At 53.8% G+C, this 25,107-nt stretch overlaps 1 protein-coding gene across 1 annotated transcript in view; it reads left to right on the plus strand.

Annotated features, from left to right (window-relative positions):
* The window catches only part of LOC124018417 (general transcription factor 3C polypeptide 1-like), a 35,666-nt gene extending 12,576 nt beyond the window's left edge, over positions 1 to 23,090 (plus strand). The window contains exons 4-8 of the mRNA XM_046333727.1: positions 34 to 365; positions 953 to 1,394; positions 3,808 to 4,005; positions 17,988 to 18,367; positions 22,283 to 23,090. Coding sequence (XP_046189683.1) covers positions 34 to 365; positions 953 to 1,394; positions 3,808 to 4,005; positions 17,988 to 18,367; positions 22,283 to 22,642 — 1,712 coding nt within the window. The 3' untranslated portion in view covers positions 22,643 to 23,090. The remainder of the gene's footprint in view (positions 1 to 33; positions 366 to 952; positions 1,395 to 3,807; positions 4,006 to 17,987; positions 18,368 to 22,282) is intronic.
* Positions 23,091 to 25,107: the final 2,017 nt, after the last annotated feature.

The raw sequence follows: 25,107 nt of genomic DNA on the forward strand, positions 1-25,107 counted from the left end.
CTCTCTCCTTCATCCTCTCTCTCCTCCTCTCAGACTCTCCTCCCATAGACTTCTCCAGACACGGTCCCTCTCTCCTCCCCTCTTTACTCTCCCATTCCCTCAGAGCCCATCCCTCCTCCTCCTCCTCTCCCTCCTCCTCCCCCCTCCCCTTCTCCCCCCCCTCCTCCTCCGTAGAGGTGTGTGAGGGGCGTCTGGTGACTCAGAGAGGGTATAGCCCAGAGGACATTGGTGCTGTGGCAGAACTCAGAGCAACGCTGGAGAGACACGGAGCCTTCGGATTGGACAGGCGGGACCTGGTGACATCACACACACACCTGGCCGACCCGAGAGACGGACGGACCAGAGGTCTGCAGCGGTACATACAGGTAGAGACACACTGAGACACAACATACAGGTAGAGACACACTGAGACACAACATACAGGTAGAGACACACTGAGACACAACATACAGGTAGAGACACACTGAAACACACTGAAACACAACATACAGGTAGAGACACACTGAAACACACTGAAACACAACATACAGGTAGAGACCCACTGAAACACAACATACAGGTAGAGACACACTGAGACACACTGAGACAACATACAGGTAGAGACACACTGAGACAGAACATACAGGTAGAGACACACTGAGACAGAACATACAGGTAGAGACACACTGAGACAGAACATACAGGTAGAGACACACTGAGACAGAACATACAGGTAGAGACACACTGAGACACAACATACAGGTAGAGACACACTGAGACACAACATACAGGTAGAGACACACTGAGACAGAACATACAGGTAGAGACACACTGAGACACAACATACAGGTAGAGACACTGAGACAGAACATACATTTCCCTCCTCCCTAATTGGTCTCCTTCCCTGTCTATACTGAACCTCTGCTCTGTGATTGGTTCATGTGTCAATTTTCTCCTCTGTGATTGGCTGTAGGACTTGCTGGAGGAAGAGCTGGTGTTGGAGGTGGGAGGGAGCTCAGTGCGTCTGGTGTTAGTGAGTCACGCTGAGCCCTGGCTACTGACCTCCACAGAGAGTCAGAGAGACCGGCCACACCAAACCCAGCGAGGAGCCTCTGCCTTTGGGGACAGAAAGCACCACAACCCCCTCCTCCGCAAGAGAAGAATGGTGGCCCCCAGAGAGCATGAACCACGTAGTAAGAGAGGGAGAAGAGAAACGCTGATGGAGGAAGAGGAGGTTGAGAAGAGGGAGGAGACACCGGAGGAGGAGGAGGAGGAGAAGATGCAGCCTGAAGACAAAGACAGGAACGAGACTGCAGAGGAGAGATGGATGAAGAGAAGAGAGGAGGAGGAAGGGAAAGAAGAAGAGAGGGTACAAGAAGAACCATCATCTACCATTGAGACAGAACAGAGCACAGGTGAGACTTCAGCTGACCCCCGTTAACTTCAGACTACAGCTGACCCCGTTAACTTCAGACTACAGCTGACCCTGTTACCCAGACTACAGCTGACCCGTTAACTTCAGACTACAGCTGACCCGTTAACTTCAGACTACAGCTGACCCCGTTAACCAGACTACAGCTGACCCCGTTAACCAGACTACAGCTGACCCCGTTACCCAGACTACAGCTGACCCCGTTACCCAGACTACAGCTGACCCCGTTACCCAGACTACAGCTGACCCCGTTAACCAGACTACAGCTGACCCCGTAACCCAGACTACAGCTGACCCCGTTACCCAGACTACAGCTGACCCCCGTTAACCAGACTACAGCTGACCCCCGTTAACCAGACTACAGCTGACCCCGTTAACCAGACTACAGCTGACCCCGTTAACCAGACTACAGCTGACCCCGTTAACCAGACTACAGCTGACCCCGTTAACCAGACTACAGCTGACCCCGTTACCCAGACTACAGCTGACCCCGTTACCCAGACTACAGCTGACCCCGTTACCCAGACTACAGCTGACCCCGTTAACCAGACTACAGCTGACCCCGTTAACCAGACTACAGCTGACCCCGTTAACCAGACTACAGCTGACCCGTTAACCAGACTACTGCTGACCCCGTTACCCAGACTACAGCTGACCCCGTTACCCAGACTACAGCTGACCCCGTTACCCAGACTACAGCTGACCCCGTTACCCAGACTACAGCTGACCCCGTTACCCAGACTACAGCAGACCCCGTAACCCAGACTACAGCTGACCCCGTTAACCAGACTACAGCTGACCCCGTTAACCAGACTACAGCTGACCCCGTTACCCAGACTACAGCTGACCCCGTTACCCAGACTACAGCTGACCCCGTTACCCAGACTACAGCTGACCCCGTTACCCAGACTACAGCTGACCCCGTTAACCAGACTACAGCTGACCCCGTTAACCAGACTACAGCTGACCCCGTTAACCAGACTACAGCTGACCCCGTTAACCAGACTACAGCTGACCCCGTTAACCAGACTACAGCTGACCCCGTTACCCAGACTACAGCTGACCCCGTTACCCAGACTACTGCTGACCCCCGTTACCCAGACTACTGCTGACCCCGTTACCCAGACTACAGCTGACCCCGTTACCCAGACTACAGCTGACCCCGTTACCCAGACTACAGCTGACCCCGTTACCCAGACTACAGCTGACCCCGTTAACCAGACTACAGCTGACCCGTTAACCAGACTACAGCTGACCCCGTTAACCAGACTACAGCTGACCCCGTTAACCAGACTACAGCTGACCCCGTTAACCAGACTACAGCTGACCCCGTTAACCAGACTACAGCTGACCCCCGTTAACCAGACTACAGCTGACCCCGTTAACCAGACTACAGCTGACCCCGTTAACCAGACTACAGCTGACCCCGTTAACCAGACTACAGCTGACCCCGTTAACCAGACTACAGCTGACCCCGTTAACCAGACTACAGCTGACCCCGTTAACCAGACTACAGCTGACCCCGTTAACCAGACTACAGCTGACCCCGTTAACCAGACTACAGCTGACCCCGTTACCCAGACTACAGCTGACCCCGTTACCCAGACTACAGCTGACCCCGTTACCCAGACTACAGCTGACCCCGTTAACCAGACTACAGCTGACCCCGTTAACCAGACTACAGCTGACCCCGTTAACCAGACTACAGCTGACCCCGTTAACCAGACTACAGCTGACCCCGTTATCCAGACTACAGCTGACCCCGTAACCCAGACTACAGCTGACCCCGTAACCCAGACTACAGCTGACCCCGTTAACCAGACTACAGCTGACCCCGTTAACCAGACTACAGCTGACCCCGTTAACCAGACTACAGCTGACCCCGTTAACCAGACTACAGCTGACCCCGTTAACCAGACTACAGCTGACCCCGTTAACCAGACTACAGCTGACCCGTTAACCAGACTACTGCTGACCCGTTAACCAGACTACAGCTGACCCCGTTAACCAGACTACAGCTGACCCGTTAACCAGACTACAGCTGACCCCGTTAACCAGACTACAGCTGACCCCGTTAACCAGACTACAGCTGACCCCGTTAACCAGACTACAGCTGACCCCGTTAACCAGACTACAGCTGACCCCGTTAACCAGACTACAGCTGACCCCGTTAACCAGACTACAGCTGATCCCGTTAACCAGACTACAGCTGACCCCGTTAACCAGACTACAGCTGACCCCGTTAACCAGACTACAGCTGACCCCGTTACCCAGACTACAGCTGACCCCGTTAACCAGACTACAGCTGACCCCGTTAACCAGACTACAGCTGACCCCGTTAACCAGACCACTGTCTGTTCACCGGTGTGTTTCATTGTGTTTTTTATTTTCCTCAGTGGGCGACGGCGAGAAGCCATTTTCATCTCTAGCTGAGGAAGAGGATGGTGAAGCTAGCAGTCTGCGTGAGGAAGAGGATGGTGAAGCTAGCGGTCTGCCCGAGGAAGAGGATGGTGAAGCTAGCGGTCTGCCCGAGGAAGAGGATGGTGAAGCTAGCGGTCTGCGTGAGGAAGAGGATGGTGAAGCTAGCGGTCTGCGCGAGGAAGAGGACGACAGCGGCGGCGTGTGTGACGTGTCGTTCGTCAGTCGTCCGTGGCGTATCGTGGACGGCAGTCTGAACAGGCCGGTGTGTAAAGGCATGCTGGACGCTGTCCTCTACCACATCATGACCCGGCCTGGTTTACCAGAACACGTCTTGCTGGAACACTACAGAGGGGTCTTGCAGCCAGTGGTGGTACTGGACCTCGTGCAGGTAGGAACGACGACCACACCGGGGCCGTGCACAGACCTTTGGTGGGGCAGCTGCTAAACATATATATATATATATATAAATACTATACCGTCATTCCATTCAACAGCATTCCCAAAAATTAAACCTCATTCCATTCAACAGCATTCCCAAAATTAAACCTCATTCCATTCAACAGCATTCCCAAAAATTAAACCTCATTCCATTCAACAGCATTCCCAAAAATTAAACCTCATTCCATTCAACAGCATTCCCAAAAATTAAACCTCATTCCATTCAACAGCATTCCCAAAAATTAAACCTCATTCCATTCAACAGCATTCCCAAAAATTAAACCTCATTGCATTCAACAGCATTCCCCAAAATTAAACCTAGATCGGCTGATCATCGGGGATGTAGGCTAGATCAGCTGATAATCGGGAATGTAGGCTAGATCAGCTGGGATGTAGACTAGATCAGCTGGGATGTAGGCTAGATCAGCTGGGATGTAGGCTAGATCAGCTGGGATGTAGGCTAGATCAGCTGGGATGTAGGCTAGATCAGCTGGGATGTAGGCTAGATCAGCTGGGATGTAGACTAGATCAGCTGGGATGTAGACTAGATCAGCTGGGATGTAGACTAGATCAGCTGGGATGTAGACTAGATCAGCTGGGATGTAGACTAGATCAGCTGGGATGTAGACTAGATCAGCTGGGATGTAGACTAGATCAGCTGGGATGTAGACTAGATCAGCTGGGATGTAGACTAGATCAGCTGGGATGTAGACTAGATCAGCTGGGATGTAGACTAGATCAGCTGGGATGTAGACTAGATCAGCTGGGATGTAGACTAGATCAGCTGGGATGTAGACTAGATCAGCTGGGATGTAGACTAGATCAGCTGGGATGTAGACTAGATCAGCTGGGATGTAGGCTAGATCAGCTGGGATGTAGGCTAGATCAGCTGATCATCGTGGATGTATAATATAATAGTTATTTTTTGAATGGCAATTTGTTGCATTTAAAATGACAAAAGATAATTAAATACAACAGAGGAAAGTAACCAGCCGCTCCTTCACAGCTGCTGACATCACCAGTACTGGTCAGGCTCACCCATGTTCATCTCTCCCTCTTCTTCCTTGCACACCTCTCCCCGTCCCTCCTCTGGTCCTTCTCTCTCCGTCCCTCCTCTCCCCGTCCCTCCTCTGGTCCTTCTCTCTCCGTCCCTCCTCTCCCCGTCCCTCCTCTCCTGCTCCTCTCCCTGTCCCTCCTCTCCCCGTCCCTCCTCTGGTCCTTCTCTCTCCCGTCCCTCCTCTCCCCGTCCCTCCTCTGGTTCTTCTCTCTCCCCGTCCCTCCTCTGGTCCTTCTCTCTCCCCGTCCCTCCTCTGGTCCTTCTCTCTCCCGTCCATCCTCTCCTGTTCCTCTCCCGTCCCTCCTCTGGTCCTTCTCTCTCCCGTCCCTCCTCTCCTGCTCCTCTCCCCGTCCCTCCTCTGGTCCTTCTCTCTCCCGTCCCTCCTCTCCTGCTCCTCTCCCTGTCCCTCCTCTGGTCCTTCTCTCTCCCGTCCCTCCTCTCCCCGTCCCTCCTCTGGTCCTTCTCTCTCCTGTCCCTCCTCTCCCCGTCCCTCCTCTGGTCCTTCTCTCTCCCGTCCCTCCTCTCCTGCTCCTCTCCCCGTCCCTCCTCTGGTCCTTCTCTCTCCCGTCCCTCCTCTCCTGCTCCTCTCCCTGTCCCTCCTCTCCCTGTCCCTCCTCTGCTCCTCCTCTCTCCCGTCCCTCCTCTCCTGCTCCTCTCCCTGTCCCTCCTCTCCCTGTCCCTCCTCTGGTCCTTCTCTCTCCCGTCCCTCCTCTCCTGCTCCTCTCCCTGTCCCTCCTCTCCCTGTCCCTCCTCTGCTCCTCCTCTCCATGTCCCTCCTCTGCTCCTCCTCTCCATGTCCCTCTTTTCCTACTCCTCTCCCTGTCCCTCCTCTGCTCCTCCTCTCCATGTCCCTCTTTTCCTACTCCTCTCCCCATCCCTCCTCTCCTGCTCTTCTCCCCGTCCCTCCTCTGCTCCTCTCCCCGCCCCTCCTCTGCTCCTCTCCCCGCCCCTCCTCTGCTCCTGTCCCCGCCCCTCCTCTGCTCCTCTCCCTGTCCCTCCTTCTGTTCCTCCCCTCCTCCTCTCCCTGTCCCTCCTCTCCTGCTCCTCTCCCCCTCCTGCTCCTCTCCCCCGTCCCCTCTCCTGCTCCTCTCCCCGTCCCTCCTCTGCTCCTCCCTTCCTCCTCTCCTGTTCCTCTCCCTGTCCCTCCTTCTGTTCCCTCCTCCTCTCCTGCTCCTCTCCCCGTCCCTCCTCTGCTCTTCTCCCTGTCCCTCTCCCCGTCCCTCCTCTGCTCCTCTCCCTGTCCCTCCTTCTGTTCCCCCTCCTCCTCTCCTGTTCCTCTCCCCGTCCCTCCTCTGCTCCTCTCCCTGTCCCTCCTTCTGTACCCCCCCCTCCTCCTTTCCTGCTCCTCTCCCCGTCCCTCCTCTGCTCCTCCTCTCCCCGTCCCTCCTCTCCTGTTCCTCTCCCTGTCCCTCCTTCTGTTCCTCCCCTCCTCTCCTGCTCCTCTCCCCGTCCCTCCTCTGCTCCTCTCCCTGTCCCTCCTTCTGTTCCCCCCTCCTCCTCTCCCCCGCCCTCCTCTGCTCCTCTCCCCGTCCCTCCTCTGCTCCTCTCCCCGTCCCTCCTCTGCTCCTCTCCCCGTCCCTCCTCTGCTCCTCTCCCCGTCCCTCCTCTCCTCTCCCTCCTCTCTCCTCCTTGTCCCTCCTCTGCTCCTCTCCCCGTCCCCCCTCCTGCTCCTCTCCCCCTCTCCTGCTCCTCTCCCCGTCTCTCTCTCCTGCTCCTCTCCCCCTCCCCCTCTCATGCTCCTCTCCCCGTCCCTCCTCTGCTCTTCCGCACTCCTCCCCTCAGGCCCTCGTTGAGTTGGGCTGTATCAAGAAGAAGTACGTGACCAGACGTCCCAAACCCTCCCTCTTCTCCCGTCCAGCCGCCGTCCTCATGGTGGGGGAGGAGAGAGAGGGAGAGACGGGGTGAGGCTGGAGGAGACGGGGGTGAGGCTGGAGGAGACGGGGGTGAGGCTGGAGGAGACGGGGGTGAGGCTGGAGGAGACGGGGGTGAGGCTGGAGGAGACGGGGGTAAGACCGGCTGAGACGACCACTGTGTTCTATGAGCCGACCATCGACTGCTGTCTGCGTCTAGGACAGGTTTTACCCCATGAAAACAACTGGAACCAGTGGGTCCAGTTCGCACAACATGAGAACAAACAGTAAGGACTGGAGTTAAAACTGATCTGGGTTCTAATTCTTTAGTACCTCGCTGTACTGAAACGTTTTTATACTGAAAATGTTTTGCAACAAAAAAAGTTTATATTGTGAAAAATGAAAGTTAGTCCCTATGATTCTGTTGTTAGTGGATACACACCAGGACTGCTAGGGGACGGGAGTTTTACTTGATCACGATTTATAGGCCCAGGAGTTAAAACAACAAGTTTCTTCACAGTGGTTAACCCAAAGATCTTTAGTTCTGACTCTTACCGGACAGCAAGATTAGATTTTAGCTATAAAAAAAAATGCTGTTTAGTTTCAGTTGTAGTGACACAGATCTCTGGGAATTAGTTTCACATCTTAGATGTCCTTTCATCGGGGAAAACATGTTATGGTTTCATCTCAGTTTTGTTATTGTTTTCTTGAAAGTGTGATTTAATAAAAAGTTAAAATTGTGAAATGAGAGTCGTGATTCTTTAAAAAAAATCTAAGATGAAACAAGTTATTTAGTTTATTTTTTAAAAGAGAGAAGAGTCGCTTTGTTTTATGGTTTGTCAACATGGACACAGAACTGTTCAATACATAACTTCATGTTTTCACTTTATTCAGCATGAAAAGTATATTGCTGCTGGTTCATCAACCTGCCCTGTTGCTGGTTCAGTAACCTGCCCTGTTGCTGGGTCAGTAACCTGCCCTGTTGCTGGTTCAGTAACCTGCCCTGTTGCTGGGTCAGTAACCAGCCCTGTTGCTGGGTCAGTAACCTGCCCTGTTGCTGGTTCATCAACCTGCCCTGTTGCTGGTTCAGTAACCTGCCCTGTTGCTGGGTCAGTAACCTGCCCTGTTGCTGGTTCAGTAACCTGCCCTGTTGCTGGGTCAGTAACCAGCCCTGTTGCTGGGTCAGTAACCTGCCCTGTTGCTGGTTCATCAACCTGCCCTGTTGCTGGTTCAGTAACCTGCCCTGTTGCTGGTTCAGTAACCTGCCCTGTTGCTGGTTCAGTAACCTGCCCTGTTGCTGGTTCAGTAACCTGCCCTGTTGCTGGTTCAGTAACCTGCCCTGTTGCTGGGTCAGTAACCTGCCCTGTTGCTGGGTCAGTAACCTGCCCTGTTGCTGGGTCAGTAACCTGCCCTGTTGCTGGGTCAGTAACCAGCCCTGTTGCTGGTTCAGTAACCTGCCCTGTTGCTGGTTCAGTAACCTGCCCTGTTGCTGGTTCAGTAACCTGCCCTGTTGCTGGGTCAGTAACCTGCCCTGTTGCTGGGTCAGTAACCTGCCCTGTTGCTGGGTCAGTAACCTGCCCTGGTTGCTGGTTCAGTAACCTGCCCTGGTTGCTGGGTCAGTAACCAGCCCTGTTGCTGGGTCAGTAACCTGCCCTGTTGCTGGGTCAGTAACCAGCCCTGTTGCTGGGTCAGTAACCAGCCCTGGTTGCTGGGTCAGTAACCATCCCTGTTGCTGGGTCAGTAACCATCCCTGTTGCTGGGTCAGTAACCATCCCTGTTGCTGGGTCAGTAACCAGCCCTGTTGCTGGGTCAGTAACCAGCCCTGGTTGCTGGGTCAGTAACCAGCCCTGGTTGCTGGGTCAGTAACCAGCCCTGGTTGCTGGGTCAGTAACCAGCCCTGGTTGCTGGGTCAGTAACCAGCCCTGGTTGCTGGGTCAGTAACCAGCCCTGTTGCTGGGTCAGTAACCAGCCCTGTTGCTGGGTCAGTAACCAGCCCTGTTGCTGGGTCAGTAACCAGCCCTGTTGCTGGGTCAGTAACCAGCCCTGTTGCTGGGTCAGTAACCAGCCCTGTTGCTGGGTCAGTAACCAGCCCTGTTGCTGGGTCAGTAACCAGTCCTGTTGCTGGTTCAGTAACCTGCCCTGTTGCTGGTTCAGTAACCTGCCCTGTTGCTGGTTCCTATTTCGCAACAAAGCCTCCTTCACTCACGGCGCCAAGCTTACCCTAGTAAAACTGACTATCTTACCGATCCTCGACTTCGGCGATGTCATCTACAAAATAGCTTCCAATACTCTACTTAGCAAACTGGATGCAGTTTATCACAGTGCCATCCGTTTTGTTACCGAATCACCTTATGCCACCCGTCTCCTGCGACCTGAATGCTCTAGTCGGCTGGCCCTCGCTACATATTCATCGCCAGACCCACTGGCTCCAGGTCATCTATAAGTCTATGCTAGGTAAAGCTCAGTCTTATCTCACCTCTCTGGTCACGATAACAACACCCACCCGTAGCACGCGTTCCAGCAGGTGAATCTCACTGATCATCCCTAAAGCCAACACCCCATTTGGCCACCTTTCGTTCCAGTACTCTGCTGCCTGTGACTGGAACGAATTGCAAAAATCGCTGAAGTTGGAGACTTTTATCTCCCTCACCAACTTTAAACATCTGCTATCTGAGCAGCTAACCGATCGCTGCAGCTGTACATAGTCTATCGGTAAATAGCCCACCCAATTTTACCTACCTCATCCCCATACTGTTTATATTTATTTACTTTTCTGCTCTTTTGCACACCAGTATCTCTACTTGCACATCATCATCTGCTCATTTACCACTCCAGTGTTAATCTGCAAAATTGTAATAATTCGCTCCTATGGCCAATTTATTGCCTTACCTCCTCATGCCTTTTGCACACACTGTATATAGACTTTCTTTCTTCTACTGTGTTATTGGTTTGTTAATTGTTTACTCCATGTGTAACTCTGTGTTGTCTATGTCACACTGCTTTGCTTTATCTTGGCCAGGTTGCAATTGTAAATGAGAACTTGTTCCTCAGCTAGCCTACCTGGTTAAATAAAGGTGTTCCTCAACTAGCCTACCTGGTTAAATAAAGGTGTTCTCAGCTAGCCTACCTGGTTAAATAAAGGTGTTCCTCAACTAGCCTACCTGGTTAAATAAAGGTGTTCTCAGCTAGCCTACCTGGTTAAATAAAGGTGTTCTCAATTAGCCTACCTGGTTAAATAAAGGTGTTCTCAATTAGCCCACCTGGTTAAATAAAGGTGTTCCTCAACTAGCCTACCTGGTTAAATAAAGGTGTTCTCAACTAGCCTACCTGGTTAAATAAAGGTGTTCTCAACTAGCCCACCTGGTTAAATAAAGGTGTTCTCAACTAGCCTACCTGGTTAAATACAGGTGTTCTCAACTAGCCTACCTGGTTAAATAAAGGTGTTCTCAACTAGCCTACCTGGTTAAATAAAGGTGTTCGTCAGCTAGCCTACCTGGTTAAATAAAGATGTTCGTCAACTAGTCTACCTGGTTAAATAAAGGTGTCCTCAACTAGCCTACCTGGTTAAATAAAGGTGTTCCTCAACTAGCCTACCTGGTTAAATAAAGGTGAAATAAAAAATCAACAAGTATTTGAACCGTGTCACATCAGCTTTTCCAAATCAGTTCCATGTTGATTAAACTTCATCACGTAGATTTCCATTGTTGAAATGACGTGGAAACAGCGTGGATTCAACCAGTCTGTCCCCAGCGGAGTGTCACTGTTACCTTGTCAGGTGTCCCCAGCGGAGTGTCACTGTTACCTTGTCAGGTGTCCCCGGCGGAGTGTCACTGTTACCTTGTCAGGTGTCCCCAGAGGAGTGTCACTGTTACCTTGTCAGGTGTCCCCACCGGAGTGTCACTGTTACCTTGTCAGGTGTCCCCACCGGAGTGTCACTGTTACCTTGTCAGGTGTCCCCACCGGAGTGTCACCGTTACCTTGTCAGGTGTCCCCAGCGGAGTGTCACTGTTACCTTGTCAGGTGTCCCCACCGGAGTGTCACTGTTACCTTGTCAGGTGTCCACAGCGGAGTGTCACTGTTACCTTGTCAGGTGTCACTGTTACCTTGTCAGGTGTCCCCAGCGGAGTGTCACTGTTACCTTGTCAGGTGTCCCCAGCGGAGTGTCACTGTTACCTTGTCAGGTGTCCCCACCGGAGTGTCACTGTTACCTTGCCAGGTGTCCCCAGCGGAGTGTCTGTTACCTTGTCAGGTGTCCCCAGCGGAGTGTCACTGTTACCTTGTCAGGTGTCCCCACCGGAGTGTCACTGTTACCTTGTCAGGTGTCCCCAGCGGAGTGTCACTGTTACCTTGTCAGGTGTCACTGTTACCTTGTCAGGTGTCCCCAGCGGAGTGTCACTGTTACCTTGTCAGGTGTCCCCAGCGGAGTGTCACTGTTACCTTGTCAGGTGTCCCCAGCGGAGTGTCACTGTTACCTTGTCAGGTGTCACTGTTACCTTGTCAGGTGTCCCCAGCGGAGTGTCACCGTTACCTTGTCAGGTGTCCCCAGCGGAGTGTCACTGTTACCTTGTCAGGTGTCACTGTTACCTTGTCAGGTGTCCCCAGCGGAGTGTCACTGTTACCTTGTCAGGTGTCACTGAACCCCGTTAACCAGAATACAGCTGACCCCCGTTAACCAGACCACTGAGACTACAGCTGACCCCGTTAACCAGACTACAGCTGACCCCGTTAACCAGACTACAGCTGACCCCCGTTAACCAGACTACAGCTGACCCCCGTTAACCAGACTACAGCTGACCCCGTTACCCAGACTACAGCTGACCCCGTTACCCAGACTACAGCTGACCCGTTACCCAGACTACAGCTGACCCCGTTACCCAGACTACAGCTGACCCCGTTACCCAGACTACAGCTGACCCCGTTACCCAGACTACAGCTGACCCCGTTACCCAGACTACAGCTGACCCCGTTACCCAGACTACAGCTGACCCCGTTACCCAGACTACAGCTGACCCCGTTACCCAGACTACAGCTGACCCCGTTACCCAGACTACAGCTGACCCCGTTACCCAGACTACAGCTGACCCCGTTACCCAGACTACAGCTGACCCCGTTACCCAGACTACAGCTGACCCCGTTACCCAGACTACAGTCTGTCCCCAGCGGAGTGTCACTGTTACCTTGTCAGGTGTCCCCAGCGGAGTGTCACTGTTACCTTGTCAGGTGTCCCCGGCGGAGTGTCACTGTTACCTTGTCAGGTGTCCCCAGAGGAGTGTCACTGTTACCTTGTCAGGTGTCCCCACCGGAGTGTCACTGTTACCTTGTCAGGTGTCCCCACCGGAGTGTCACTGTTACCTTGTCAGGTGTCCCCACCGGAGTGTCACCGTTACCTTGTCAGGTGTCCCCAGCGGAGTGTCACTGTTACCTTGTCAGGTGTCCCCACCGGAGTGTCACTGTTACCTTGTCAGGTGTCCACAGCGGAGTGTCACTGTTACCTTGTCAGGTGTCACTGTTACCTTGTCAGGTGTCCCCAGCGGAGTGTCACTGTTACCTTGTCAGGTGTCCCCAGCGGAGTGTCACTGTTACCTTGTCAGGTGTCCCCACCGGAGTGTCACTGTTACCTTGCCAGGTGTCCCCAGCGGAGTGTCTGTTACCTTGTCAGGTGTCCCCAGCGGAGTGTCACTGTTACCTTGTCAGGTGTCCCCACCGGAGTGTCACTGTTACCTTGTCAGGTGTCCCCAGCGGAGTGTCACTGTTACCTTGTCAGGTGTCACTGTTACCTTGTCAGGTGTCCCCAGCGGAGTGTCACTGTTACCTTGTCAGGTGTCCCCAGCGGAGTGTCACTGTTACCTTGTCAGGTGTCCCCAGCGGAGTGTCACTGTTACCTTGTCAGGTGTCACTGTTACCTTGTCAGGTGTCCCCAGCGGAGTGTCACCGTTACCTTGTCAGGTGTCCCCAGCGGAGTGTCACTGTTACCTTGTCAGGTGTCACTGTTACCTTGTCAGGTGTCCCCAGCGGAGTGTCACTGTTACCTTGTCAGGTGTCACTGAACCCCGTTAACCAGAATACAGCTGACCCCGTTAACCAGACCACTGAGACTACAGCTGACCCCGTTAACCAGACTACAGCTGACCCCGTTAACCAGACTACAGCTGACCCCGTTAACCAGACTACAGCTGACCCCCGTTAACCAGACTACAGCTGACCCCGTTACCCAGACTACAGCTGACCCCGTTACCCAGACTACAGCTGACCCCGTTACCCAGACTACAGCTGACCCCGTTACCCAGACTACAGCTGACCCCGTTACCCAGACTACAGCTGACCCCGTTACCCAGACTACAGCTGACCCCGTTACCCAGACTACAGCTGACCCCGTTACCCAGACTACAGCTGACCCCATTACCCAGACTACAGCTGACCCCATTACCCAGACTACAGCTGACCCCGTTACCCAGACTACAGCTGACCCCGTTACCCAGACTACAGCTGACCCCGTTACCCAGACTACAGCTGACCCCGTTACCCAGACTACAGCTGACCCGTTACCCAGACTACAGCTGACCCCGTTACCCAGACTACAGCTGACCCCGTTACCCAGACTACAGCTGACCCCGTTACCCAGACTACAGCTGACCCCCCGACTACAGCTGACCCCGTTAACCAGACTACAGCTGACCCCGTTAACCAGACTACAGCTGACCCCCGTTAACCAGACTACAGCTGACCCCCGTTAACCAGACTACAGCTGACCCCGTTACCCAGACTACAGCTGACCCCGTTACCCAGACTACAGCTGACCCCGTTACCCAGACTACAGCTGACCCCGTTACCCAGACTACAGCTGACCCCGTTACCCAGACTACAGCTGACCCCGTTACCCAGACTACAGCTGACCCCGTTACCCAGACTACAGCTGACCCCGTTAACCAGACTACAGCTGACCCCGTTAACCAGACCACTGAGACTACAGCTGACCCCATTAACCAGACTACAGCTGACCCCGTTAACCAGACCACTGAGACTACAGCTGACCCCGTTAACCAGACTACAGCTGACCCCGTTAACCAGACTACAGCTGACCCCGTTAACCAGACTACAGCTGACCCCGTTAACCAGACTACAGCTGACCCCGTTAACCAGACTACAGCTGACCCCCGTTAACCAGACTACAGCTGACCCCCGTTAACCAGACTACAGCTGACCCCGTTAACCAGACTACAGCTGACCCCGTTAACCAGACCACTGAGACTACAGCTGACCCCCGTTACCCAGACTACAGCTGACCCCCGTTAACCAGACTACAGCTGACCCCGTTAACTTCAGACTACAGCTGAACCCCGTTAACTTCAGACTACAGCTGACCCCGTTATCCAGACTACAGCTGACCCCCGTTGTCCAGACTACAGCTGACCCCGTTGTCCAGACTACAGCTGACCCCGTTGTCCAGACTACAGCTGACCCCGTTACCCAGACTACAGCTGACCCCGTTAACCAGACTACAGCTGACCCCGTTAACCAGACCACTGAGACTACAGCTGACCCCATTAACCAGACTACAGCTGACCCCGTTAACCAGACCACTGAGACTACAGCTGACCCGTTAACCAGACTACAGCTGACCCGTTAACCAGACTACAGCTGACCCGTTAACCAGACTACAGCTGACCCGTTAACCAGACTACAGCTGACCCGTTAACCAGACTACAGCTGACCCCGTTAACCAGACTACAGCTGACCCCGTTAACCAGACTACAGCTGACCCGTTAACCAGACTACAGCTGACCCGTTAACCAGACCACTGAGACTACAGCTGACCCCCGTTACCCAGACTACAGCTGACCCCCGTTAACCAGACTACAGCTGACCCCGTTAACTTCAGACTACAGCTGAACCCCGTTAACTTCAGACTACAGCTGACCCCGTTATCCAGACTACAGCTGACCCCGTTATCCAGACTACAGCTGACCCCGTTATCCAGACTACAGCTGACCCCCGTTGTCCAGACTACAGCTGACCCCGTTGTCCAGACTACAGCTGACCCCGTTGTCCAGACTACAGCTGACCCCGTTGTCCAGACTACAGCTGACCCCGTTGTCCAGACTACAGCTGACCCTGTTGTCCAGACTACAGCTGACCCCGTTGTCCAGACTACAGCTGACCCCATAACCCAGACTACAGCTGACCCCCGTTAACCAGAATACAGCTGACCCCGTTAACCAGACCACTGAGACTACAGCTGACCCCATTAACCAGACTACAGCTGACCCCGTTATCCAGACTACAGCTGACCCCGTTATCCAGACTACAGCTGACCCCCGTTGTCCAGACTACAGCTGACCCCCGTTGTCCAGACTACAGCTGACCCCGTTGTCCAGACTACAGCTGACCCCGTTGTCCAGACTACAGCTGACCCCGTTGTCCAGACTACAGCTGACCCCGTTGTCCAGACTACAGCTGACCCCGTTGTCCAGACTACAGCTGACCCCGTTGTCCAGACTACAGCTGACCCGTTGTCCAGACTACAGCTGACCCGTTGTCCAGACTACAGCTGACCCCGTTGTCCAGACTACAGCTGACCCCGTTGTCAGACTACAGCTGACCCCGTAACCCAGACTACAGCTGACCCCGTTAACCAGAATACAGCTGACCCGTTAACCAGACCACTGAGACTACAGCTGACCCGTTAACTAGACTACAGCTGACCCGTTAACCAGACTAAAGCTGACCCGTTAACCAGACTACAGCTGACCCCGTTAACCAGACTACAGCTGACCCCGTTAACCAGACTACAGCTGACCCGTTAACCAGACTACAGCTGACCCGTTAACCAGACTACAGACTGACCCCGTTAACCAGACTACAGCTGACCCCGTTAACCAGACTACAGCTGACCCCGTTACCCAGACTACAGCTGACCCCGTTACCCAGACTACAGCTGACCCGTTACCCAGACTACAGCTGACCCCGTTAACCAGACTACAGCTGACCCGTTAACTAGACTACAGCTGACCCCGTTAACTAGACTACAGCTGACCCCTGTTAACCAGACTACAGCTGACCCCGTTAACCAGACTACAGCTGACCCCGTTAACCAGACTACAGCTGACCCGTTAACCAGACTACAGCTGACCCGTTAACCAGACTACAGCTGACCCCGTTAACCAGACTACAGCTGACCCGTTAACCAGACTACAGCTGACCCCGTTAACCAGACTACAGCTGACCCCGTTAACCAGACTACAGCTGACCCGTTAACCAGACTACAGCTGACCCCGTTAACCAGACTACAGCTGACCCGTTAACCAGACTACAGCTGACCCGTTAACCAGACTACAGCTGACCCGTTAACCAGACTACAGCTGACCCCGTTAACCAGACTACAGCTGACCCGTTAACCAGACTACAGCTGACCCCGTTAACCAGACTACAGCTGACCCGTTAACCAGACCACTGAGACTACAGCTGACCCCGTTAACAGACTACAGCTGACCCCGTTAACCAGACTACAGCTGACCCGTTAACCAGACTACAGCTGACCCCGTTAACCAGACTACAGCTGACCCGTTAACCAGACTACAGCTGACCCCGTTAACCAGACTACAGCTGACCCCGTTAACCAGACTACAGCTGACCCCCGTTAACCAGACTACAGCTGACCCCGTTACCCAGACTACAGCTGACCCCGTTACCCAGACTACAGCTGACCCCGTTAACCAGACTACAGCTGACCCCGTTAACCAGACCACTGAGACTACAGCTGACCCCGTTAACTAGACTACAGCTGACCCCTGTTAACCAGACTACAGCTGACCCCGTTAACCAGACTACAGCTGACCCCGTTAACCAGACTACAGCTGACCCCGTTAACCAGACTACAGCTGACCCCGTTAACCAGACTACAGCTGACCCCGTTAACCAGACTACAGCTGACCCCGTTAACCAGACTACAGCTGACCCCTTAACCAGACTACAGCTGACCCCGTTAACCAGACTACAGCTGACCCGTTAACCAGACTACAGCTGACCCCGTTAACCAGACCACTGAGACTACAGCTGACCCGTTAACTGAGACTACAGCTGACCCCGTTAACCAGACTGACCCCCGTTACCAGACTACACCCCGTTAACCAGACTACAGCTGACCCCGTTAACCAGACTACAGCTGACCCCGTTAACCAGACTACAGCTGACCCCGTTAACCAGACTACAGCTGACCCCGTTAACCAGACTACAGCTGACCCCGTTAACCAGACTACAGCTGACCCCGTTAACCAGACTACAGCTGACCCCGTTAACCAGACTACAGCTGACCCCGTTAACCAGACTACAGCTGACCCGTTAACCAGACTACAGCTGACCCCGTTAACCAGACTACAGCTGACCCGTTAACCAGACTACAGCTGACCCGTTAACCAGACTACAGCTGACCCCGTTAACCAGACTACAGCTGACCCCGTTAACCAGACTACAGCTGACCCCGTTAACCAGACTACAGCTGACCCGTTAACCAGACTACAGCTGACCCCGTTAACCAGACTACAGCTGACCCCGTTAACCAGACTACAGCTGACCCCGTTAACCAGACTACAGCTGACCCCGTTAACCAGACTACAGCTGACCCCGTTAACCAGACTACAGCTGACCCCGTTAACCAGACTACAGCTGACCCCGTTAACCAGACTACAGCTGACCCCGTTAACCAGACTACAGCTGACCCCGTTAACCAGACCACTGTCTGTTCACCGGTGTGTTTCATTGTGTTTTTTATTTTCCTCAGTGGGCGACGGCGAGAAGCCATTTTCATCTCTAGCTGAGGAAGAGGATGGTGAAGCTAGCGGTCTGCCCGAGGAAGAGGATGGTGAAGCTAGCGGTCTGCCCGAGGAAGAGGATGGTGAAGCTAGCGGTCTGCCCGAGGAAGAGGATGGTGAAGCTAGCGGTCTGCGTGAGGAAGAGGATGGTGAAGCTAGCGGTCTGCGCGAGGAAGAGGAAGACAGCGGCGGCGTGTGTGACGTGTCGTTCGTCAGTCGTCCGTGGCGTATCGTGGACGGCAGTCTGAACAGGCCGGTGTGTAAAGGCATGCTGGACGCTGTCCTCTACCACATCATGACCCGGCCTGGTTTACCAGAACACGTCTTGCTGGAACACTACAGAGGGGTCTTGCAGCCAGTGGTGGTACTGGACCTCGTGCAGGTAGGAACGACGACCACACCGGGGCCGTGCACAGACCTTTGGTGGGGCAGCTGCTAAACATATATATATATATATATATATATATATATATATATATATATATATATATATATATATATAAATACTATACCGTCATTCCATTCAACAGCATTCCCAAAAATTAAACCTCATTCCATTCAACAGCATTCCCCAAAATTAAACCTCATTCCATTCAACAGCATTCCCAAAAATTAAACCTCATTCCATTCAACAGCATTCCCAAAAATTAAACCTCATTCCATTCAACAGCATTCCCAAAATTAAACCTCATTCCATTCAACAGCATTCCCAAAAATTAAACCTCATTCCATTCAACAGCATTCCCAAAATTAAACCTCATTGCATTCAACAGCATTCCCAAAAATTAAACCTCATTCCATTCAACAGCATTCCCCAAAATTAAACCTAGATCGGCTGATCATCGGGGATGTAGGCTAGATCAGCTGATAATCGGGAATGTAGGCTAGATCAGCTGGGATGTAGACTAGATCAGCTGGGATGTAGGCTAGATCAGCTGGGATGTAGGCTAGATCAGCTGGGATGTAGGCTAGATCAGCTGGGATGTAGGCTAGATCAGCTGGGATGTAGACTAGATCAGCTGGGATGTAGACTAGATCAGCTGATCAGCTGGGATGTAGACTAGATCAGCTGGGATGTAGACTAGATCAGCTGGGATGTAGACTAGATCAGCTGGGATGTAGACTAGATCAGCTGGGATGTAGACTAGATCAGCTGGGATGTAGACTAGATCAGCTGGGATGTAGACTAGATCAGCTGGGATGTAGACTAGATCAGCTGGGATGTAGACTAGATCAGCTGGGATGTAGACTAGATCAGCTGGGATGTAGACTAGATCAGCTGGGATGTAGACTAGATCAGCTGGGATGTAGGCTAGATCAGCTGGGATGTAGACTAGATCAGCTGGGATGTAGGCTAGATCAGCTGGGATGTAGGCTAGATCAGCTGGGATGTAGGCTAGATCAGCTGGGATGTAGACTAGATCAGCTGGGATGTAGACTAGATCAGCTGGGATGTAGACTAGATCAGCTGGGATGTAGACTAGATCAGCTGGGATGTAGGCTAGATCAGCTGGGATGTAGGCTAGATCAGCTGGGATGTAGACTAGATCAGCTGGGATGTAGACTAGATCAGCTGGGATGTAGACTAGATCAGCTGGGATGTAGACTAGATCAGCTGGGATGTAGACTAGATCAGCTGGGATGTAGACTAGATCAGCTGGGATGTAGACTAGATCAGCTGATCATTGTGGATGTAGGCTAGATCAGCTGGGATGTAGACTAGATCAGCTGGGATGTAGGCTAGATCAGCTGGGATGTAGGCTAGATCAGCTGATCATCATGGATGTATAATATAATAGTTATTTTTTGAATGGCAATTTGTTGCATTTAAAATGACAAAAGATAATTAAATACAACAGAGGAAAGTAACCAGCCGCTCCTTCACAGCTGCTGACATCACCAGTACTGGTCAGGCTCACTCATGTACACCTCTCCCCGTCCCTCCTCTGGTCCTTCTCTCTCCGTCCCTCCTCTCCCCGTCCCTCCTCTCCTGCTCCCTCCTCTGGTCCTTCTCTCTCCGTCCCTCCTCTCCCCGTCCCTCCTCTCCTGCTCCTCTCCCTGTCCCTCCTCTCCCCGTCCCTCCTCTGGTCCTCCTCTCTCCGTCCCTCCTCTCCTGCTCCTCTCCCCGTCCCTCCTCTGGTCCTTCTCTCTCCGTCCCTCCTCTCCCCGTCCCTCCTCTGGTCCTTCTCTCTCCGTCCCTCCTCTCCCCGTCCCTCCTCCTCTCCTGCACCTCTCCCCGTCCCTCCTCTGGTCCTTCTCTCTCCGTCCCTCCTCTCCCCGTCCCTCCTCTGGTCCTTCTCTCTCCGTCCCTCCTCTCCCCGTCCCTCCTCTGGTCCTTCTCTCTCCGTCCCTCCTCTCCCCGTCCCTCCTCTGGTCCTTCTCTCTCCGTCCCTCCTCTCCCCGTCCCTCCTCTGGTCCTTCTCTCTCCGTCCCTCCTCTCCCCGTCCCTCCTCTGGTCCTTCTCTCTCCGTCCCTCCTCTCCCCGTCCCTCCTCTCCTGCTCCTCTCCCTGTCCCTCCTCTGGTCCTTCTCTCTCCGTCCCTCCTCTCCCCGTCCCTCCTCTGGTCCTTCTCTCTCCGTCCCTCCTCTCCCCGTCCCTCCTCTGGTCCTTCTCTCTCCCGTCCCTCCTCCTGCACCTCTCCCCGTCCCTCCTCTGGTCCTTCTCTCCCCGTCCCTCCTCTGGTCCTTCTCTCTCCCGTCCCTCCTCCTGCACCTCTCCCCGTCCCTCCTCTGGTCCTTCTCTCTCCCGTCCCTCCTCTGGTCCTCCTCTCCCCGTCCCTCCTCTGGTCCTTCTCTCTCCCGTCCCTCCTCTCCTGTTCCTCTCCCCGTCCCTCCTCTGGTCCTTCTCTCTCCCGTCCCTCCTCTCCTGTTCCTCTCCCTGTCCCTCCTCTGGTCCTTCTCTCTCCCGTCCCTCCTCTCCTGCTCCTCTCCCTGTCCCTCCTCTGGTCCTCCTCTCCCCGTCCCTCCTCTGGTCCTTCTCTCTCCCGTCCCTCCTCTCCTGTTCCTCTCCCCGTCCCTCCTCTGGTCCTTCTCTCTCCCGTCCCTCCTCTCCTGTTCCTCTCCCTGTCCCTCCTCTGGTCCTTCTCTCTCGTCCCTCCTCTCCTGCTCCTCTCCCTGTCCCTCCTCTGCTCCTCCTCTCCATGTCCCTCTTTTCCTACACCTCTCCCGTCCCTCCTCCTGCTCCTCTCCCCGTCCCTCCTCCTGCACCTCTCCCCGTCCCTCCTCTGGTCCTTCTCTCTCCCGTCCCTCCTCTCCTGTTCCTCTCCCCGTCCCTCCTCTGGTCCTTCTCTCTCCCGTCCCTCCTCTCCTGTTCCTCTCCCTGTCCCTCCTCTGGTCCTTCTCTCTCGTCCCTCCTCTCCTGCTCCTCTCCCCGTCCCTCCTCTCCTGCTCCTCTCCCCGTCCCCTCTCCTGCTCCTCTCCCCGTCCCCTCTCCTGCTCCTCTCCCCGTCCCTCCTCTGCTCCTCCCTTCCTCCTCTCCTGTTCCTCTCCCTGTCCCTCCTTCTGTTCCTCCCCTCCTCCTCTCCTGCTCCTCTCCCCGTCCCTCCTCTGCTCCTCTCCCTGTCCCTCCTTCTGTTCCCCCCCCTCCTCCTCTGCTCCTCCTCTCCCCATCCCTCCTCTGCTCCTCCTCTCCCCGTCCCTCCTCTCCTGTTCCTCTCCCCGTCCCTCCTTCTGTTCCTCCCCTCCTCCTCTCCCCGTCCCCTCTCCTGCTCCTCTCCCCGTCCCTCCTCTGCTCCTCTCCCTGTCCCTCCTTCTGTTCCCCCCTCCTCCTCTCCTGCTCCTCTCCCCGCCCCTCCTCTGCTCCTCTCCCTGTCCCTCCTCTGCTCCTCTCCCCGTCCCTCCTCTGCTCCTCTCCCGCCCCTCCTCTGCTCCTCTCCCCGTCCCTCCTCTGCTCCTCTCCCCGTCCCTCCTCTGCTCCTCTCCCCGTCCCTCCTCTGCTCCTCTCCCCGTCCCTCCTCTGCTCCTCTCCCCGTCCCTCCTCTCTCCTCCTTGTCCCGCCTCTCTCCTCCTTGTCCCTCCTCTGCTCCTCTCCCCCTCTCCTGCTCCTCTCCCCATCCCCCTCCTGCTCCTCTCCCCATCTCCCTCTCCTGCTCCTCTCCCCCTCTCATGCTCCTCTCCCCGTCCCTCCTCTCTCCTCCTTGTCCCTCTGCTCCTCTCCCCCTCCTGCTCCTCTCCCCGTCCCCCTCCTGCTCCTCTCCCCCTCTCCTGCTCCTCTCCCCGTCTCTCCTCTCCTGCTCCTCTCCCCCCTCTCATGCTCCTCTCCCCGTCCCTCCTCTGCTCCTCCGCACTCCTCCCCTCAGGCCCTCGTTGAGTTGGGCTGTATCAAGAAGAAGTACGTGACCAGACGTCCCAAACCCTCCCTCTTCTCCCGTCCAGCCGCCGTCCTCATGGTGGGGGAGGAGAGAGAGGGAGAGACGGGGGTGAGGCTGGAGGAGACGGGGGTGAGGCTGGAGGAGACGGGGGTGAGGCTGGAGGAGACGGGGGTGAGGCTGGAGGAGACGGGGGTGAGGCTGGAGGAGACGGGGGTAAGACCGGCTGAGACGACCACTGTGTTCTATGAGCCGACCATCGACTGCTGTCTGCGTCTAGGACAGGTTTTACCCCATGAAAACAACTGGAACCAGTGGGTCCAGTTCGCACAACATGAGAACAAACAGTAAGGACTGGAGTTAAAACTGATCTGGGTTCTAATTCTTTAGTACCTCGCTGTACTGAAACGTTTTTATACTGAAAATGTTTTGCAACAAAAAAAGTTTATATTGTGAAAAATGAAAGTTAGTCCCTATGATTCTGTTGTTAGTGGATACACACCAGGACTGCTAGGGGACGGGAGTTTTACTTGATCACGATTAATAGGCCCAGGAGTTAAAACAACAAGTTTCTTCACAGTGGTTAACCCAAAGATCTTTAGTTCTGACTCTTACCGGACAGCAAGATTAGATTTTAGCTATAAAAAAAATGCTGTTTAGTTTCAGTTGTAGTGACACAGATCTCTGGGAATTAGTTTCACATCTTAGATGTCCTTTCATTGGGGAAAACATGTTATGGTTTCATCTCAGTTTTGTTATTGTTTTCTTGAAAGTGTGATTTAATAAAAAGTTAAAATTGTGAAATGAGAGTCGTGATTCTTTAAAAAAAATCTAAGATGAAACAAGTTATTTAGTTTATTTTTTAAAAGAGAGAAGAGTCGCTTTGTTTTATGGTTTGTCAACATGGACACAGAACTGTTCAATACATAACTTCATGTTTTCACTTTATTCAGCATGAAAAGTATATTGCTGCTGGTTCAGTAACCTGCCCTGTTGCTGGGTCAGTAACCTGCCCTGTTGCTGGGTCAGTAACCTGCCCTGTTGCTGGTTCATCAACCTGCCCTGTTGCTGGTTCAGTAACCTGCCCTGTTGCTGGTTCAGTAACCTGCCCTGTTGCTGGTTCAGTAACCTGCCCTGTTGCTGGTTCAGTAACCTGCCCTGTTGCTGGTTCAGTAACCTGCCCTGTTGCTGGTTCAGTAACCTGCCCTGTTGCTGGGTCAGTAACCTGCCCTGTTGCTGGTTCAGTAACCTGCCCTGCTGGGTCAGTAACCTGCCCTGTTGCTGGGTCAGTAACCTGCCCTGTTGCTGGGTCAGTAACCAGCCCTGTTGCTGGTTCAGTAACCTGCCCTGTTGCTGGTTCAGTAACCTGCCCTGTTGCTGGTTCAGTAACCTGCCCTGTTGCTGGGTCAGTAACCTGCCCTGTTGCTGGGTCAGTAACCTGCCCTGTTGCTGGGTCAGTAACCTGCCCTGGTTGCTGGGTCAGTAACCAGCCCTGTTGCTGGGTCAGTAACCTGCCCTGTTGCTGGGTCAGTAACCAGCCCTGTTGCTGGGTCAGTAACCAGCCCTGGTTGCTGGGTCAGTAACCATCCCTGTTGCTGGGTCAGTAACCATCCCTGTTGCTGGGTCAGTAACCAGCCCTGTTGCTGGGTCAGTAACCAGCCCTGTTGCTGGGTCAGTAACCAGCCCTGGTTGCTGGGTCAGTAACCAGCCCTGGTTGCTGGGTCAGTAACCAGCCCTGGTTGCTGGGTCAGTAACCAGCCCTGGTTGCTGGGTCAGTAACCAGCCCTGGTTGCTGGGTCAGTAACCAGCCCTGGTTGCTGGGTCAGTAACCAGCCCGGTTGCTGGGTCAGTAACCAGCCCTGTTGCTGGGTCAGTAACCAGCCCTGTTGCTGGGTCAGTAACCAGTCCTGTTTGCTGGGTCAGTAACCAGTCCTGTTTGCTGGGTCAGTAACCAGTCCTGTTTGCTGGGTCAGTAACCAGCCCTGTTTGCTGGGTCAGTAACCAGCCCTGTTGCTGGGTCAGTAACCAGCCCTGTTGCTGGGTCAGTAACCAGCCCTGTTGCTGGGTCAGTAACCAGCCCTGTTGCTGGGTCAGTAACCAGTCCTGTTGCTGGTTCAGTAACCTGCCCTGTTGCTGGTTCAGTAACCTGCCCTGTTGCTGGTTCCTATTTCGCAACAAAGCCTCCTTCACTCACGGCGCCAAGCTTACCCTAGTAAAACTGACTATCTTACCGATCCTCGACTTCGGCGATGTCATCTACAAAATAGCTTCCAATACTCTACTTAGCAAACTGGATGCAGTTTATCACAGTGCCATCCGTTTTGTTACCGAATCACCTTATGCCACCCGTCTCCTGCGACCTGAATGCTCTAGTCGGCTGGCCCTCGCTACATATTCATCGCCAGACCCACTGGCTCCAGGTCATCTATAAGTCTATGCTAGGTAAAGCTCAGTCTTATCTCACCTCTCTGGTCACGATAACAACACCCACCCGTAGCACGCGTTCCAGCAGGTGAATCTCACTGATCATCCCTAAAGCCAACACCTCATTTGGCCACCTTTCGTTCCAGTACTCTGCTGCCTGTGACTGGAACGAATTGCAAAAATCGCTGAAGTTGGAGACTTTTATCTCCCTCACCAACTTTAAACATCTGCTATCTGAGCAGCTAACCGATCGCTGCAGCTGTACATAGTCTATCGGTAAATAGCCCACCCAATTTTACCTACCTCATCCCCATACTGTTTATATTTATTTACTTTTCTGCTCTTTTGCACACCAGTATCTCTACTTGCACATCATCATCTGCTCATTTACC

This window comes from Oncorhynchus gorbuscha, unplaced genomic scaffold (genome assembly GCF_021184085.1).
Source record: "Oncorhynchus gorbuscha isolate QuinsamMale2020 ecotype Even-year unplaced genomic scaffold, OgorEven_v1.0 Un_scaffold_505, whole genome shotgun sequence".
NCBI classification, from domain to species: domain Eukaryota; kingdom Metazoa; phylum Chordata; class Actinopteri; order Salmoniformes; family Salmonidae; genus Oncorhynchus; species Oncorhynchus gorbuscha.